This window comes from Narcine bancroftii, chromosome 13 (genome assembly GCF_036971445.1).
Source record: "Narcine bancroftii isolate sNarBan1 chromosome 13, sNarBan1.hap1, whole genome shotgun sequence".
In the NCBI taxonomy this organism is placed as follows: Eukaryota; Metazoa; Chordata; class Chondrichthyes; order Torpediniformes; family Narcinidae; genus Narcine; species Narcine bancroftii.
Window position 1 is genome coordinate 73832886 of NC_091481.1, and position 15650 is coordinate 73848535.

Below are 15650 nucleotides of genomic sequence, written 5' to 3' on the forward strand. Positions count from 1 at the left end.
CATCTCTTGTTCTCTCTTACACTCACTCCTGTCTGTGCTCTCTATCTCCCCCTCACTTTCCCCTCTCTTGATCTCCCTTTCACTCTCCCACCTGCCCTCTCTTGCTCTTCCCCTCACTCTCCCTCCTCTTGCTCCCCCCTCACTCTCCCATCTCTACTCTCTTGCTCTCCTCCTCACTCTCCCATCTCCTCTTCCTTTCCCAGCCACTCTCCCATTTCTCCTCTCGCTCTTCCACTCACTCTGCCATCTCTGTTTTTCTGCTCTCCCCCAACTCTCCGATCTCCCCTTCCTTGCTCTCCCTCACTTTCCAATCTCTCCTCTTTTGCTCTCCCTATCATACTCCCATCTACTGACTTTTGCTCTCCCCTTCACGATTCCCTCTCCTGGTCTCCCCCTCACTCTCTGGTCTCCTCTCTTACTCTCATCTTCACTCTCCTCTCTCTTGCTCTCCCCTATCCCTTCTCTTGTTCTCACCCATCTCCCTTCTCTTGATTTTCCCCTACTCTCTCCCATCTTTCTCTTCCCCACTCTCCCATCACCTCTTTTGCTCTCCTCCTTACTCTTCCCTCTCCTCTCTTGCTCTACCCCTCAATCTCCCAACTCCCCTGTCTTGCACTCTCCCACATTCTCTCATCATCTCACCTCTCTTGCCCTTCCTCTCAATCTCACATCTCCCCTTTCTTTCTTTCCCCTTCACTCTCCCATCTGCTCTCTGTTGCTCTCTCTTCAATAACTCCTCTCTTGCTATCCCCTACATTCTCCTCTTGTTCTCTCACTCAATCTCCCACCTCCCGTTGCTTGCTTACCCTCTCACACTCCCATCTCCTCTATCTTGCTCTCACCCTCACACTCCCATCTCCTCTCTCTTGCTCTCACCCTCACACTCCCATCTCTTCTCTCTTGCTCTCACCTTCACACTCATCTCCTCTCTTCCTCTCCCCCTCACTCTCGTATCTCCCCTCTTTACTCTTGCCCTCACTCTCTATCTCTACGCTCTTGCTGTTCCCCTCTCTCTACTCTCTTGCTCTCCTCTATCTCCTCTCCTCTCTGCCTCCCTCTCCTTCTTACTCTCCCATCTCCCCCCTTGCTCATCCCCTCAATTTCTCATCTCTCCTCTCCTGCTCTCCCCCTCACTCTCATGTCTTTGGCTCGCTCCCTCACTTCCTGTCTCCCTCTCTTGTTCTGCCCATTACTCTCACATAACCTGTCTTGTTTTTCCTTTCCCCTCTTCCCTCTCCCCCTCATTTGCTCTTCCCCTCATGCACCTGTTTCTACTCTCTTTCTCTCCCCCTCATTATCCCATCTCCCCTCTCCTGCTAACTCTCCCATTTCCCCTTCTTGCTCTCTACCTTACTCTCCCATCTTCCCTTTTACCCTCACTCCGCTATCTCTCCTCTCTTGCTCTCCTTTCTCTTACTCACCCCCTTACACTCCCTTTTTTTGCTGTCCCCCTCGCTCTCCCATCTAACCTCTCTCCCCCCTCATTCTCCTATCTCCCCTCTCTTGTTCTCCCCCTAACTCTCCCCTCTCCCCTCTTGCTCTATCCCTCACTTTTCCATCTCCTACTCTCCCCTTATCTCCTCTCTCCTGCTCTATCAGTCTCCACTGTTTGCTCTCCATTTCATTCTCCCATTTCTGCTCTCTTGCTCTCCTCCCCACTGTCATCTCTCTTGCTATCCCACTTACATTCCCCTCTCTTTCTGTCCCCTTCACTCTCCCATCTCCCCTCTCTTGCTCTCCCCCTCCCTCTCCCATCTCCCCTCTCTTTCTGTCCCCTTCACTCTCCCATCTCCCTTCTCTTGCTCTCCCCCTCCCTCTCCCATCTCCCCTCTCTTTCTGTCCCCCTCACTCTCCCATCTCCCCTCTCTTGTTCATCCCTTCTCTCTCTCCTCTTCCTCTCCCCTCTCCCCTCTTTTGCTCTCCCCTCACTCTCCCATCTCCCCTCTTTTGCTCTCCCCTCTTTTGCTCTCCCCTCACTCTCCCATTTCCCCTCTCGCCATCCCCCTCTCTCCCATCTTCTCTTGCTCCCCTTTTCTCTCTCCCTCTTATTCTGTCACCTCTTGCTCTCCCCTTCACTCTGCGATCTCCCTTCTCTTACCCACCCGATCACCCTTCCATCTCCCATCTCCCATTTCTTGCTCTCCTTCTAACTTTCCCACCTCCCTTCTTTTTCCCCTTTGCTCTTCCATTTCCTATCTCTTGCTCTCTCACTCTGTCTTCCGTCCCCCCTCTCTTGCTCTCCCCCTCACTTTTCCCATTTCATCTGTCTTGAATTCTCTTCAATTTTCCTAGCTCTCCTCTCCTGCTCTCCCCCTCACTCTCATTTCTTTTGGTCTCTCCCTCATTCTCCCATCTTCCCTCTCAGTCTCTTCCTCACTCGCTCACCCACCTCTCTCTTGTTCTCCCCATCACATTCCCATCTCCCATCTCTTGCTTTTCCTCTTACTCTCCCCTCTCTTTCTCTTCCCCTCACTTTCCCCTCTCCTCGCTTTCCACTCTCTCCTTTCTCCCATCCTCTGCTCCCACCCTCCTCCCATCTCCCCTCTTTCATCTGTTCACTCTCCCCTCTCTTGTTCTTCTCCCCCTCACTGTCCTATTTCATATCTATCGCTCTCCCCTCACTTTCCCACCTCTCCTCTCTTCCTCTCCCCCCACTCTCCCATTTCCCTTCTCACCCTCACCCTCTCTCCCATCTCCCCTCTTCAACTTATTCTGCCATCTCTTGCTCTCCCCCTTACTCTGCCATCTCCCTTCTCTTCTTCACCCCTCACCCTTCTATCTCTGATTTCTTGCTCTCCTTCTCACTTTCCCATCTCCCCTCTCTAACCTCACACCCCTCTTTCCTACCTTCAATTGCTGTCCCATTTCTCCTCTTTTTCTATCTCAGCCTTTCCTCATTCTTTTTCCACTTACATTTGCTCTGATCTCTGCCCCACACCTACTCGCTCATAAATTCCACCCACCCCACCCTCGCACTCTCTTTTCTCCACCCCTCTTCATTTGGAGCTCTGCCAGAAACTGTCTTTTTTTCCCAGACTCCTGTTACCAATCATTCCTGGGACTACCATATCAGCTTTCTCTATTTGCTCTTCCACGGCATCCTTGACCCTCTGCTGTTTTCCCCTCCAGCGAAGAGATCATCAGCTACATCCTGGTCCAGGTGCGGCCTCCCTACCCCAGCACCTCCAGGCCTCGGTTTTCCCTGTACCTGTCGGCCCAGCTCGAGATTGGGGTTGTCCGAGTCTTTCATCGTCAATGCAACTATCTGATAGGTATGTGGTAGCAGGAAAGGTGGTGATCATGTGTTATTGTCATACACACAAATACAATGTGTATGTGCACCAACATTTTCTCTTGCTGCAGCTAAACACCAGTCAGATACACCAACGACAATAGTATCCATTAATATACTCCAGTACAGAGAGATAATAAATGTTCAGGAAAGATCGATAAATACTCAGAATGCAAGAAAAATGTGGTGTGGCAAAAAGGCAGGAAGTATATTTTGGTTGTTCTGGAATTATTTATGGCTACAGTAGTAAGTTCAAGTTTATTATCAACTGTGGTTCCGCTATTTAAGAAAGGTGAGAGACAGAAAAAGGAAACCATAGGCCGATTAGTCTGATATCGATGGTTGGGAAGATATTAGAGTCGATTCTCAAGAATGAGGTGATGAAATACCTAGAGATGCATGACAAGATAGGCCCAAGTCAGCATGGTTTTTTAAAGGGTAGATCCTGCCTGACCAACCTATTAGAGTTTTTTGAAGAAACCTCAAGTAAGATAGACAAAGGAGAGGCTGTGGATGTTATCTATTTAGATTTTCAAAAGGCTTTCGATAAGGTGCCGCATATTAGGCAGATAAATAAGATGGGGGCCCATGGAATTACAGGAAAGTTATTAAACTGGATAGAAAAATGGCTCATAGGCAGGAAACAATGGCTGCCTGTAACTAGTGGTGTTCCGCAGGGGTTGGTATTGGGGCCGCTGCTGTTTACAATTTATATTAATGATTTGGATTGTGGTATGAATGGTTTTGTGGCCAGATTTGCGGATGACACCAAGACAGATGGCAGAGTAGGAAGTGTAGTAGAAATGGTAAAGTTGTAGAAGGATATAGACAGATTAGGAGATTTGGCAAAATTATAGCAGATGAGATTTAACATAGAGAAATATACAGTTGTATTTTTTGACAGTGGAAATAAACAGGCAGAATAGTATTTGGATGGGATGAAAATTCAGATCTTGGATGTGCAAAGCGACCTGGGTGTCCTTGTGCAAGGAAACCTAAAACTTAATGACCAGGTGAAATTGGTGGTGAAGAAGGCAAATGCTAGGTTGGATTCATTTCAAGAGGAATAGTGTAGAAAAGTAAAGAGGTGTTGATGAGGCTCTATGGGGCACTGGTGAGACCCCATTTGGAGAACTGTGTGCAGTTTTGGGTACCCTGTTGTTGGAGAGGGTGCAGAGGAGATTTCCTAGGATGATTCCCGGAATGCAAGGGCTAACACATGAGGAGGATTTGGCAGCTCTTGGGTTATATTCATTGGAATATAGGAGAATGAGAGGCATTTTAGATAGGTTTAGATAGGGTGGATGCGGGTAAGATGTTTCCCTTGGTGGATGAATCGAGGACAAGGGGTCATAGTCTGAAAATTAGAGGTTATCCAGATAAAACAGAGATTAGGAAGAACTTCTTTAACCAGAAGATCGTGGATCTGTGGAACTCACTGCCACATACAGCAGTGGAAGCCAGATCACTTGGTGTATTTAAACAAGAAATACACAAGTATCTCATTAGTGAGGGCATCAAGGGTTATGGGAAAAAGGCCAGAAAATGGAACTAGTGTAGAGTAGCTTAGTGTAGATTTACGGAACAGACTTGATGGGCCTAGTGCCCTGCTTCTGTCCCTTTTGTCTTGTGAATCCATAATACAACCTGATGAAACAGCATTTCTCTGGACCATGATGCACACATACATACACTCACAGTACACAATATATAACAAGATATAATTTTAAATAAATTTGGAATGATTTACTCATTTGCAGGATATCATTCATCAATCTCAATGCCTGCAGGAAGAAGCTATTTCCCAGCCTGACAGTCCTGCATTTAATCTCCCGAACCTCATTCCTGATGGTAGTGGGTCAAAGATACAGTGTGCTGGATGGAAAGGGTCCTCATTATTTCTTTGACCCCTATTTAACCAATACTCCTGATGAATGTTGTCAATAGAGGAAAGAGACACCACAGTGCTTTTCCTAACTGTTTGATGATCCTCTGTATTGATTTCTGATCCAATTCTTTGCAGCTACCATCCACGCAATGGTTCAGCCAGACAGGAGACTTTTTTAAAATTTTTTTATTTGAAATGTTTTAAACCAAAATGATGAATTATATATTAAAAAAAATACATGGTATATGTAATCCTAACTCCCCCTCCCTTCCCACCACCCTCCTCCCTCCCATCTACCCCTAAAAGGAAAAGATATTATCAAAAATTCAAATCAATTGCTGTGAAACCGAAAATCACCACTAAGACCGAACTATTGAGAGTTTAAATCTTCAAACCAACATTCTGTAGATATGGGGTCCATATTTTCAGAAAAAAATATTTATCACATAAACAATAAGTTATTTTTCAAGAGGAATACAAAATCTCAATTCAGTATGCCATCTTTGCATTCCTAAATCCATATCTGATTTCCAAGTAATAGCTATACATTTCCTAGAAATTGCTAAAGCTAATCATAAAAAATCAATTTGATACATAATTAATCTTATTTTTGGACTAACCATTTTAACATCTCCCAATAAGAATAACATCAGATCCAATGGGAGTTTTACCTTTAATATGCTCTCAAAAATGTTTTTAAATTTGTATCCAAAAAGATTTAACTTTAGTGCATTGCCAAATCATATGAAAAAAAATTAACCTATTTCTCTACCACATCTAAAACAGATCTGATGATATTAAATTAATTATTTTTAAAAACATTTTTGAGGAGTTAAATGTAATTGATGTAAAAAAATCATATACTGTACTAATCTATATCTTACATTAATAATTTTAGTCATATTATCTATACATAACATTCTCCAATAATTTTCATCTATCTTTCTATTTAAATCAGTTTCCCATCTCAATCTTGATTTATGAATATTTGGTTTAGACATTTTTCTTTGAAGTAGTTTATACATTTCTGAAATAAATTTATTTGTATCTCCTTTAGAAATTAACATTTCTAATCAAGGCTGTCCAGGTAATCTTAAATTTTGGCCTAACTTATCAGTTAGAAAAGCTTTAACTTGATAGTAACAAAAAAAATATATTATGCGGGACATTATATTTTTCCTTCATTCTTTGAAAAGAAATAAAATTACCAGCTTCAAAATAATTCTCTACTGTTTTAATCCCTATTTGATTCCATATCTTCAAAAACTGATTATTAAGGGTAAAAGGAAAGAGTTTATTTTGATATAAAGGTGTTTTACAGGAAATCGTACCTTTCCCACCTATTTTATTCAATCTATTTTATTCCATAATTCAATAACAGGCCACTTTCAATTATGCTCCTGTAAAATGTTGCCAAGCTGGGAGCCATTATCTTTGCCCTCCTCAACCTCCTTGATGCACCTTCCTGATTAATGGAGAGATATTGTGGGTCCAGGATAGATTGCCCATTATACACACACCAAGAAACGTTTGTGCTCGCCACTCTCTCCACTTGTTGAATAAAAACCATCCTGGGAGCTAAAGGTGCTGGACTACAGATTTCTGTATCTTCCTCCTGAAGGTAGCACTGAGAAAAAGTTGTGACCAGGGTAATGGGGTCCTTTATGTGCTGAGGTTGGTGATGGGGGTCCTTTATGTGATGAGGTTGGTGAAGGGGGTCCTTTATGAGATGAGGTTGGTGATGGGGGTCCTTTATGAGATGAGGTTGCAATGGGGGGTCCTTTATGAGATGAGGTTGGCAATGGGAGTCCTTTTATGAGATCAGGTTGGTGATGCAGATCATTTATGTGATCAGGTTGATGATGGTGGTCTTTTATGAGATGAGAGTGATGGGGGTCTTTTATGAGAGGAGGCTGGTGATGGTGGTCCTTTATGAGAGGAGGTTGGTGATTGGGTCCTTTATGAGATCACGATGGTGATGTGGGGGGGGGGTCCTTTATGTGAGGAGGTTGGCGAAGGGGGTCCTTTATATGATGAGGTTGGTGATGGGGGTCATTTATGAGATGAGGTTGCAATGAGGGGTCCTTTATGAGATGAGGTTGGCAATGGGAGTCCTTTATGAGATCAGGTTGGTGATGCAGATCATTTATGTGATCAGTTTGATGATGGTGGTCTTTTATGAGATGAGGTTAGTGATGGGGGTCCATCATGAGAGGAGGTTGGTGATGGGGGTCCTTTATGAGAGGAGGTTGGTGATTGGGTCCTTTATGAGAGGAGGTTTGTGATTGGGTCCTTTATGAGATCACGATGGTGATGGGGGGGCGGTCCTTTATGTGAGGAGGTTGGAGATGGGGGACCTTTATGTGATGAGGTTGGCAATGGGGGTCCTTTATATGATGAGGTTGGCGATTGGGGTCCTTTATGAGATGAGGTTGGTGATGGGGGTCCTTTATGAGATGAGGTTGCAATGGGGGGTCCTTTATGAGATGAGGTTGGCAATGGGGGGTCCTTTATGAGATGAGGTTGACAATGGGAGTCCTTAATGAGATCAGGTTGGTGATGCAGATCATTTATGTGATCAGGTTGATGATGGTGGTCTTTTATGAGATGAGGTTAATGATGGGGGTCCTTTATGAGTTGAGGTTGGTGATTGGGTCCTTTATGAGATCACGATGGTGATGGGGGGAGGTCCTTTATATGATGAGGTTGGCGATTGGGGTCCTTTATGAGATGAGGTTGGTGATGGGGGTCCTTTATGAGATGAGGTTGCAATGGGGGGTCCTTTATGAGATGAGGTTGGCAATGGGAGTCCTTTATGAGATGAGGTTCACAATGGGAGTCCTTAATGAGATCAGGTTGGTGATGCAGATCATTTATGTGATCAGGTTGATGATGGTGGTCTTTTATGAGATGAGGTTAATGATGGGGGTCCTTTATGAGTTGAGGTTGGTGATTGGGTCCTTTATGAGATCACGATGGTGATGGGGGGAGGTCCTTTATGTGATGAGGTTGGCGATGGGGGTCCTTTATATGATGAGGTTGGTGATGGGGGTCCTTTATGAGATGAGGTTGCAATGGGGGGTCCTTTATGAGATGAGGTTGGCAATGGGAGACCTTTATGAGATGAGGTTGACAATGGGAGTCCTTAATGAGATCAGGTTGGTGATGGTGGTCTTTTATGAGATGAGGTTGGTGATGGGGGTCCTTTATGAGAGGAGGTTGGTGATGGGGGTCCTTTATGAGAGGAGGTTGGTGATTGGGTCCTTTATGAGAGGAGGTTTGTGATTGGGTCCTTTATGAGATCACGATGGTGATGGGGAGGTGTCCTTTATGTGAGGAGGTTGGTGATGGGGGACCTTTATGTGATGAGGTTGGTGATGGGGGTCCTTTATATGATGAGGTTGGTGATTGGGGTCCTTTATGAGAGGAGGTTGGTGATTGGGTCCTTTATGAGAGGAGGTTGGTGATTGGGTCCTTTATGAGATCACGATGGTGATGGGGGGCGGTTCTTTATGTGAGGAGGTTGGTGATTGGGTCCTTTATGAGAGGAGGTTGGTGATTGGGTCCTTTATGAGAGGAGGTTGGTGATTGGGTCCTTTATGAGAGGAGGTTGGTGATTGGGTCCTTTATGAGATCACGATGGTGATGGGGGGGGTCCTTTATATGAGGAGGTTGAATTGGGATGATGGGGGACATAACAGCTGTGGCAGCAGGGAAATATATGGGGTGAGGGATGGTGGTAGGAAGGGTTTACCTGCAGCAAGCACTGCCTGTAGTTGCATTTGAAGTCATGGGAGAGAGTGGTTGTGGGATTGCTTTATTCAGGGATTGCCCGCTCTTACACGTTGAATCCACGGTTGGGTTGCTTGGAGCCGCACATTTTTCTTATACAGGGAGCTGGATGTTTGTAGCTACAATCATTAAATGGTTCACCTACAGGTGAAAGATGGGCTACATGGCACTACAATCTTCGGGTTGGCCTGCAGCTGAGAGCAGGGGGAGCTGTAGTCACTCTCAGTGGAGGGGTTGCCTGTAGCTTACAGCTGGGCCACCTGTAGCCACACAGAGGGGCTTCCTGTAGCTGAGAGATAGGGCGGCTGTAGTCGCACTCAGTCGAGGGGTTGCCTATAGCTGAGAGCTGGGGCAGCTGTAGCCACTCTCAGTGGATGTGTGCTTGTAGTTGAGAACTGGGGCAGCTGTAGCCACACTCAGTGGAAGGCTTGCCTGTGGCTGATAGCTATAGTGGCTATAGCCACACACAGTGGAGGGTTTGCCTGGAGCTGAGAGCTGGGGCTGCTGTAATCACACAGTGGAGCCACTGCCTGTAGTTGAGAGCTGGGCCACCTGTAGCCACACTCAGCGGAGGGGTTGCCTGTAGCTAAGAGCTATGGTGGCTGTAGCCATACTCAGTGGAGGCATTGCCTGTAGCTGAGAGCTGCTCCCACTGTCTCCACAGAAGAGATCCAGAACATTCTGGAGAGGATGCACCGGACTTATTCCCAGGACCAAATCAACATGTCGGAGCTGGAGCAGTAAGTGTCCATGTGGAGATTGAAGCGAGAGGGGTGGGGAGGTGTCAGCAGGAGCACTGCAGAGGGAGGGAAAGTGTGGCAGTGAGCAGGAGAGAGGAGAACCAGTCCCTGATGACTCCCAGAGATAAGGGCCATGGGGAGTGGGGCAGGTTTCTGGGGCAACTGGAAGCCACCCGGGGATTGGGGGGGGGGGGTGTTGGAGGTTGGGACAAGATCAGTCCTGTGGTAAATGGCAATACGCACAGTGACACATGGAGTGGGGGGTGGGGGATATTGAGAGGAGGCAGGCTACAAGGAATGGAGGCTGAATTAAGGGTCAGGTCTGAAGGGCTGGGTGTGATTTGGGTGGATTGCTGAGGAACAGGGGTGGGGGATGACTGTTCAAACCCAGGGATGGGTTGCTGGCAGGGGATGCATAACACATAACAAGGTCTTAGAGGGGTGAAATTTTGACAGATTCCCAAAGGGTGAGGATGATGGGCATTCCCTTGGAAAAGAAGAGGGTATTGGAAAGTGTTTGGGGGTTTTAGGTTACCTACTGGGCAGGTGACCATTGTTCCTGGACCATTTCAGACCGAACCTGTTGCTGCCAGATATGGCCACACTTTTGGAGATATATGAAGGGGCTTTGGATCCATTCTTTGGAGTTATGACGAGCTCTCCTCTGCCCAGTCCAAGCCTCATCTCACAGGTAGGTATGGTGAGAACCTCTGTCTCCCACCTGACAGCACTGATCATTGCATCCCCACCATTAATCCCCAGGATTTTCTCCTTAACATTCCTCCTTCAACCCTTCCTCCCTGAACAACTCTGCCCAGCACAAACCAACCCCACACTGCCTAACCGATGATGTGGAGGGAGCTTCTGTGTCTAACCCTGTCTCTGGGAGTGTGTGATTGGATGGTGTGGAGGGAGCTTCTCTTTGTGTCTGACCCTGAACCTGGGTGTGTGAAAATGGACAGTGTTGAAGGAGATTCTGGATGACATGTTATCTATTTGTTTCCAGGTGCAGCCATTACTGAAATCTCCACCAACAGAATTTCCTCCAAGAGGCAAAGGTGTGTGATGCTCTGTCATTTGCAAATGGCTATTCAGCTATGGTGTTTCCAGTGTGGGTCCACCTCCTCCTTTCCTCTTTGCATACTGGCAATGGATGAGTCAACAGCCTCAACCCATCCCTTACCATCCCTCACAGGAGGTCGCATCACCTCCTCCTGAGGTTGGGTAGGGACAGGTCTGGGTCAGAGGTCCAAAAGAGAGGTAAAACCTAAATAATGCCTGAGGAAATGAAGGTTCATTTTTTGGGGCAGGGGTTTTTCAGTGTCTCCTACATCTGTGGCTAGGGGAGAGGATTCATATCATGGTGGTGGGGGGGGGGGGGGGGGAGAATGGAGGTTTCAATGCCCAGGGAGGGGAGAGTTCAGTGCCAGGGGGTTAACTGTCAAATATTCACACACTAATCTTGCACACATGATATAGAAACCCACATGCACACAGCTAACAACGCACACCGTCACCAGCCTGAAATGCACATGTAGAAATTAAGTGCTAACCCTCTCGCACACAAGGTGCAAATGCAGTCATACACACATGGTCTTTCTCATGTGCAACTGCTGTCTCTCTCCTTAGAGACACCTGCTGTGCTCACAGTATCCCCGGAGCTGATCACAATTCGTGAGGTTGAGCCCATCCTGATGCCGGAAGTGGAGGTTTGTATCCAGTTTCATTCCATTGACTTCATCTGAAGATTTGGGGGAATGGTAATGGGGAAAACCTGTGGATTCAGAGGCTTGGATACAGGGAATCATGTTGAGATTAAGTGGGAATTCTGAAAACACATTAAGTGGAGACACTGGATATTGTATTTGGTTTAAAAGTTTGTGAAGAATCTTGTTGGTGTTTGGGGAGTTGTATTGAAATTACACGGAGATACAGAAAATCAAACAGTTAATCCAGGGAATTATATTTGGATTAAGTGGGCAGTGTGAGAATTAAATAGAAAGTGCAAAAGTGTTTTATTAGATTCAGATTTATTGATAGAGTACATACATGATATCACATACAACCCAGAGATTCTTTTTCCTGTGGGCGAGGCAGAATTAACACCGATTAGTTGTGGGGAAAAAAAATTGAACAACATACACATGTAAGCGAATAAAGAAATTTAAACCATGCAATATAGAAAAGAAAAAAAAATCAATAAAGTGCAAAAGTCAGACTCCTTAACTGAGTTTGTTGTTGAGGAGTCTGATGGTGTGGGGGGGAGAGGGTGTAGTGCGCGTCGAAAGAACCATCACAGTCATCCTACACTACCATCTGTACATGTGTACATATACACATTGGTGATAGAATCTGTACTATCACGGTGGGGGGGGGGGGGGGCAGCTGTTCCTGAGCCTGGTGGTGCAAGTCTTGTGGCCCTGGCACCTCTTTCCTGATGGGCAGCAATGAGAACAAAGTGTGTGCCGGGCAGTGAGGATCCTTGATGATCGCTGCTGCTCTCTGACAGCATTGTTCCCTGTAGATGTTCTCAACGGTGGAGGGATTTAGCCTATGATATCCTGAGCTGCGTCCACAACCTTTTGCAGGGCTTTACACTCTTTGGGTGTCCCCGTCCCAAACCATGATGAAGCCAGTCAGTACACATTTCACCAACCATCTGTCTAAATTTTCCAAGGTTTCCTACGTCATATTAAACCTCTGGAACTCCTGAGGAAGAAGAGGCGCTAACATGCTTTCTTCATGATGCCATTGGTGTGTTGGGTCCAGGAAAGATGCTCCAAGATAGTGATTCCCAAGAATTTAAATTTGCTCACCCCCCTCCACCTCTGATCCCTCAATGATCACTGGATCGTAGACATTTTGTTTTCTCTTCCTGAGGTCAATAATCAGCTCCTTGGTTTGGTGTACCCAAAATTTGTGTAGAGCCAGTGAGATGGCATCTGCCATAGACCTGTTAATTAGTTAAGGATTTAGGGAATTATATTGGCATTGTTAGGATTTATGGAATTATATTGGATTAAATGGAGGTTGTAGAATGATCACAAATGATGGAAGTGAGAGGACTGCATTGGGAAAATATGGGAATGCTGGAGTTTGTTTCATGCAGTATGGTGAAAGGAGTTGCGGAGAGTCCCAAACATTGATTTGATTGGTCCCGACATTGTGAGTTTTGTGGGGAAGAGGCAGTCAATTTTGTGGGAGAGAGGAATGTGGGGGAGAGAAGAGTTTAGGATGTGTAGATGGGGGTAATATGTGGGTGGGGATGGGTGTGGGTAGGAAAGGTGATGAGTAGGTGGGGAAAGGGGTGATTGTGTGGGTGGGGGTGTGAGATGGAGGGTTGTGGGTAGGAGTATGTGTGGGACAGAGGGGTGATGTATAGAACCATAGAATGCTACAGTACAGAAAACAGGCAGTTTGGCCCCTCTAGTCTGTCCCTTGTCCCACTGACCTATTCCCCTTCCATAACCCTCCAGGCCTCTCCCATCTATGTATCTATCAAATTTATTCTTAAAGCACAGTATCGAGCCAAATTCACAACATGACATAGCAGCTCATTCCACACTCTCACCACTCCTCCCTAAAGTTCCCCCTAAATCTTAAAACTGTGACCTCTCATCTCCCCCAATCTAAGTGGAAAAAGCCTATTTGCATCCACTGTGTTTATACCTCTCAATTTGTACCATGTCTCCCAAATCCCTTTGTTCCACTGCACTCCTCAGTTGTCTACCATTTAATGTGTACATCCTGTTTTGATTAGTCCTACCAAAATGTCGCACCTCACATTTATCAGTATTAAACTCCATCTATCAGCCCACTCTTCTAACTGTTCTATAATCACCCTTCAAGTTTTGATAATCTTCCTCACTGTTCACAGCACTGCCAACTCTGTGGATGTGTCTGTGGGTTCAAATAGACAACATCCACTGCCTTCCCCTCAACCTTTTTAGTAACCGCCTTGAAAAACTAAGATTTGTTAGACATGATCTACCACGCCCCAGCATCCCGCACCTCCCACTCCAGTGCCTGACAACCCGCGACGTCTGCCCCTGCCCTGGCGTCCCACGCTGGGGGGCAGGGGCAGCGGGGAGGGTGGCTGTCAGGTGCTCGCCAGCTGATTGTCATCCCTTTAGCAGCCGGTTTCAGGTGGTTGCATTCAGGTGCCAGGGAGGACCTCAGTGCTCCGGTGATTATCCCTCTAGGAGGAGGGTTACCAAGTGCACCTCACAGGTGCCTCCTAGACATTCAAGTAGCCTCCCAACAGCTGCAGAGAGGTCAAATATGCAGCTTTACATTGGGGTATTTTGGCCACCTGAAAGCGCCTCTAGACAACAAGCAACAATGGTCCCAGCCCGGATATATGTGTGTGTGTGTGTGTGTGTGTGTGTGTGTGTGTGTGTGTGTGTGTGTGTGTGTGTGTGTGTGTGTGTGTGTGTGTGTGTGTGTGTGCGTGCGTGCGTGCGTCCGTGATGAAGAGATGATGTGTGTGATGGAGGGATGATGTGTGGGATTGGAGGGGTGATGTGTGGGTGGGGGTATGTGAGATTGGAGGGATGATCTGTGGGTAAGGGGTGTGTGGGATTGGAGGGGGCTATGTGTGGGTGGGGAGTGGTGTGGGATTGGAGGGGTGACGTGTGGGTGGGAAGTGTGTGGAATTTGAGGGATGATGTGTGGGTGGGGGTGTGGGATTGGAGAGGCGAAGTGTTGGTGGAGGAATGTGGGATTGAAGGGGTGATGTGTGGGTGGGGTGTGTGTGTATGGGGGTAAATTTTAGGTGGGGGTGATGTGTGGGGGGGGTGTGTGTATGGGGGTAAATTTTAGGTGGGGGTGATGTGTGGGTGGGGGGGTATGTGTATGGCGGTAAATTTTAGGTGGGGGTGATGTGTGGGTGGGGGGTGTGTGTATGGGGGTAAATTTTAGGTGGGGGTGATGTGTGGGTGGGGGGTGTGTGGCAGAGAGATGTGTGGGGGTTATGTGTAATGTTGATGGGGATTTGTTCACTGGATGGTAGGTGCTGGTGTTGTGGGCACTGGTGCCTCTGCTCATGCCCTGTGAACCTCCTCATTACTCCCCCCCTTACAGGCTGGTGCTGATTTGCCCGAACTCACCATTCACCAGATGGAAGATTTATTCACTGAGGAGTTCAGGTTCCCTGAAGAACCTGGTGAACTAGAGCCACGAATTCCCAGGAGGAGGGTTCGGCAAGAAGGTATTTTTGTCTTCAATTCTTCAATTTTGCTCCTCGTCACTCAAGTGAAAAACAGGCCTTTCTGCCCATCGACCCCGTGCTGACTATCAAGCATTTGCACTAATTCCATTTCGTTTTCCCACATTCCTTGGCGACTCTTCCCACATTCTGTATCTTACTCACACAGGAGTTGGGGACAGGTTGGGAGGTGCTCACAGAAGCCAATTGACCCACTGACCTAGGCAGGGTCTTTGGGACATAGTGAGGGGGGGGGGAAGCAAAGCAAAAGGTCTTGGGGGAGGTATCCACCTGGTCACAGGGAGAAGGTGCAAACGCAACCCACAGACAGTGGCGGAGGTTGGGATTGAACCTGGGTCTCTGAAACTGAAGCAGCCGCTCTCACTGCTGAGAACCTCCATGCCAATCTCAATATCCAGATGAAGTACTTTAGTTGTGGGGAGATTGGCCTTCAGTGAACATGTTCAGCCATTGAATGAATGATGTCAGCAATTTATCTACAGAATCCTGCAACCTCACTCAAACCACAGAATTCCAGTGAAAAGGATTTTGTGTGTGTGTGTGTGTGTGTGTGTGTGTGTGTGTGTGTGTGTGTGTGTGTGTGTGTGTGTGTGTGTGTGTGTGTGTGTGTAAGTGGTGTTGGCTGGGGTAGGGTGTTTAGGGTGTTGGGATGCTACATCTGGGTATGCGGAGATGATGTTGTCTGGGGTGGTGGAAGTCAAAGTGCAAGTG

At 46.8% G+C, this 15650-nt stretch overlaps 1 protein-coding gene across 6 annotated transcripts in view; it reads left to right on the forward strand.

Annotated features, from left to right (window-relative positions):
• rec8b (REC8 meiotic recombination protein b) overlaps window positions 1–15650 on the forward strand; it is a 139819-nt gene that overhangs the window by 5874 nt on the left and 118295 nt on the right. For 5 of the 6 annotated variants that reach the window (XR_011347731.1, XR_011347732.1, XR_011347733.1 and 2 more), the window contains exons 3-9: window positions 3130–3272; window positions 6238–6267; window positions 9637–9712; window positions 10286–10403; window positions 10719–10770; window positions 11342–11421; window positions 14795–14921. Coding sequence is in view for 3 of the 6 variants with exons in the window: in XM_069907591.1 (XP_069763692.1) it covers window positions 3130–3272; window positions 6238–6267; window positions 9637–9712; window positions 10286–10403; window positions 10719–10770; window positions 11342–11421; window positions 14795–14921 (626 nt within the window). In the remaining 3 variants the exon portion in view is untranslated. The remainder of the gene's footprint in view (window positions 1–3129; window positions 3273–6237; window positions 6268–9636; window positions 9713–10285; window positions 10404–10718; window positions 10771–11341; window positions 11422–14794; window positions 14922–15650) is intronic. The other variant, XM_069907592.1, reaches the window with a different exon arrangement.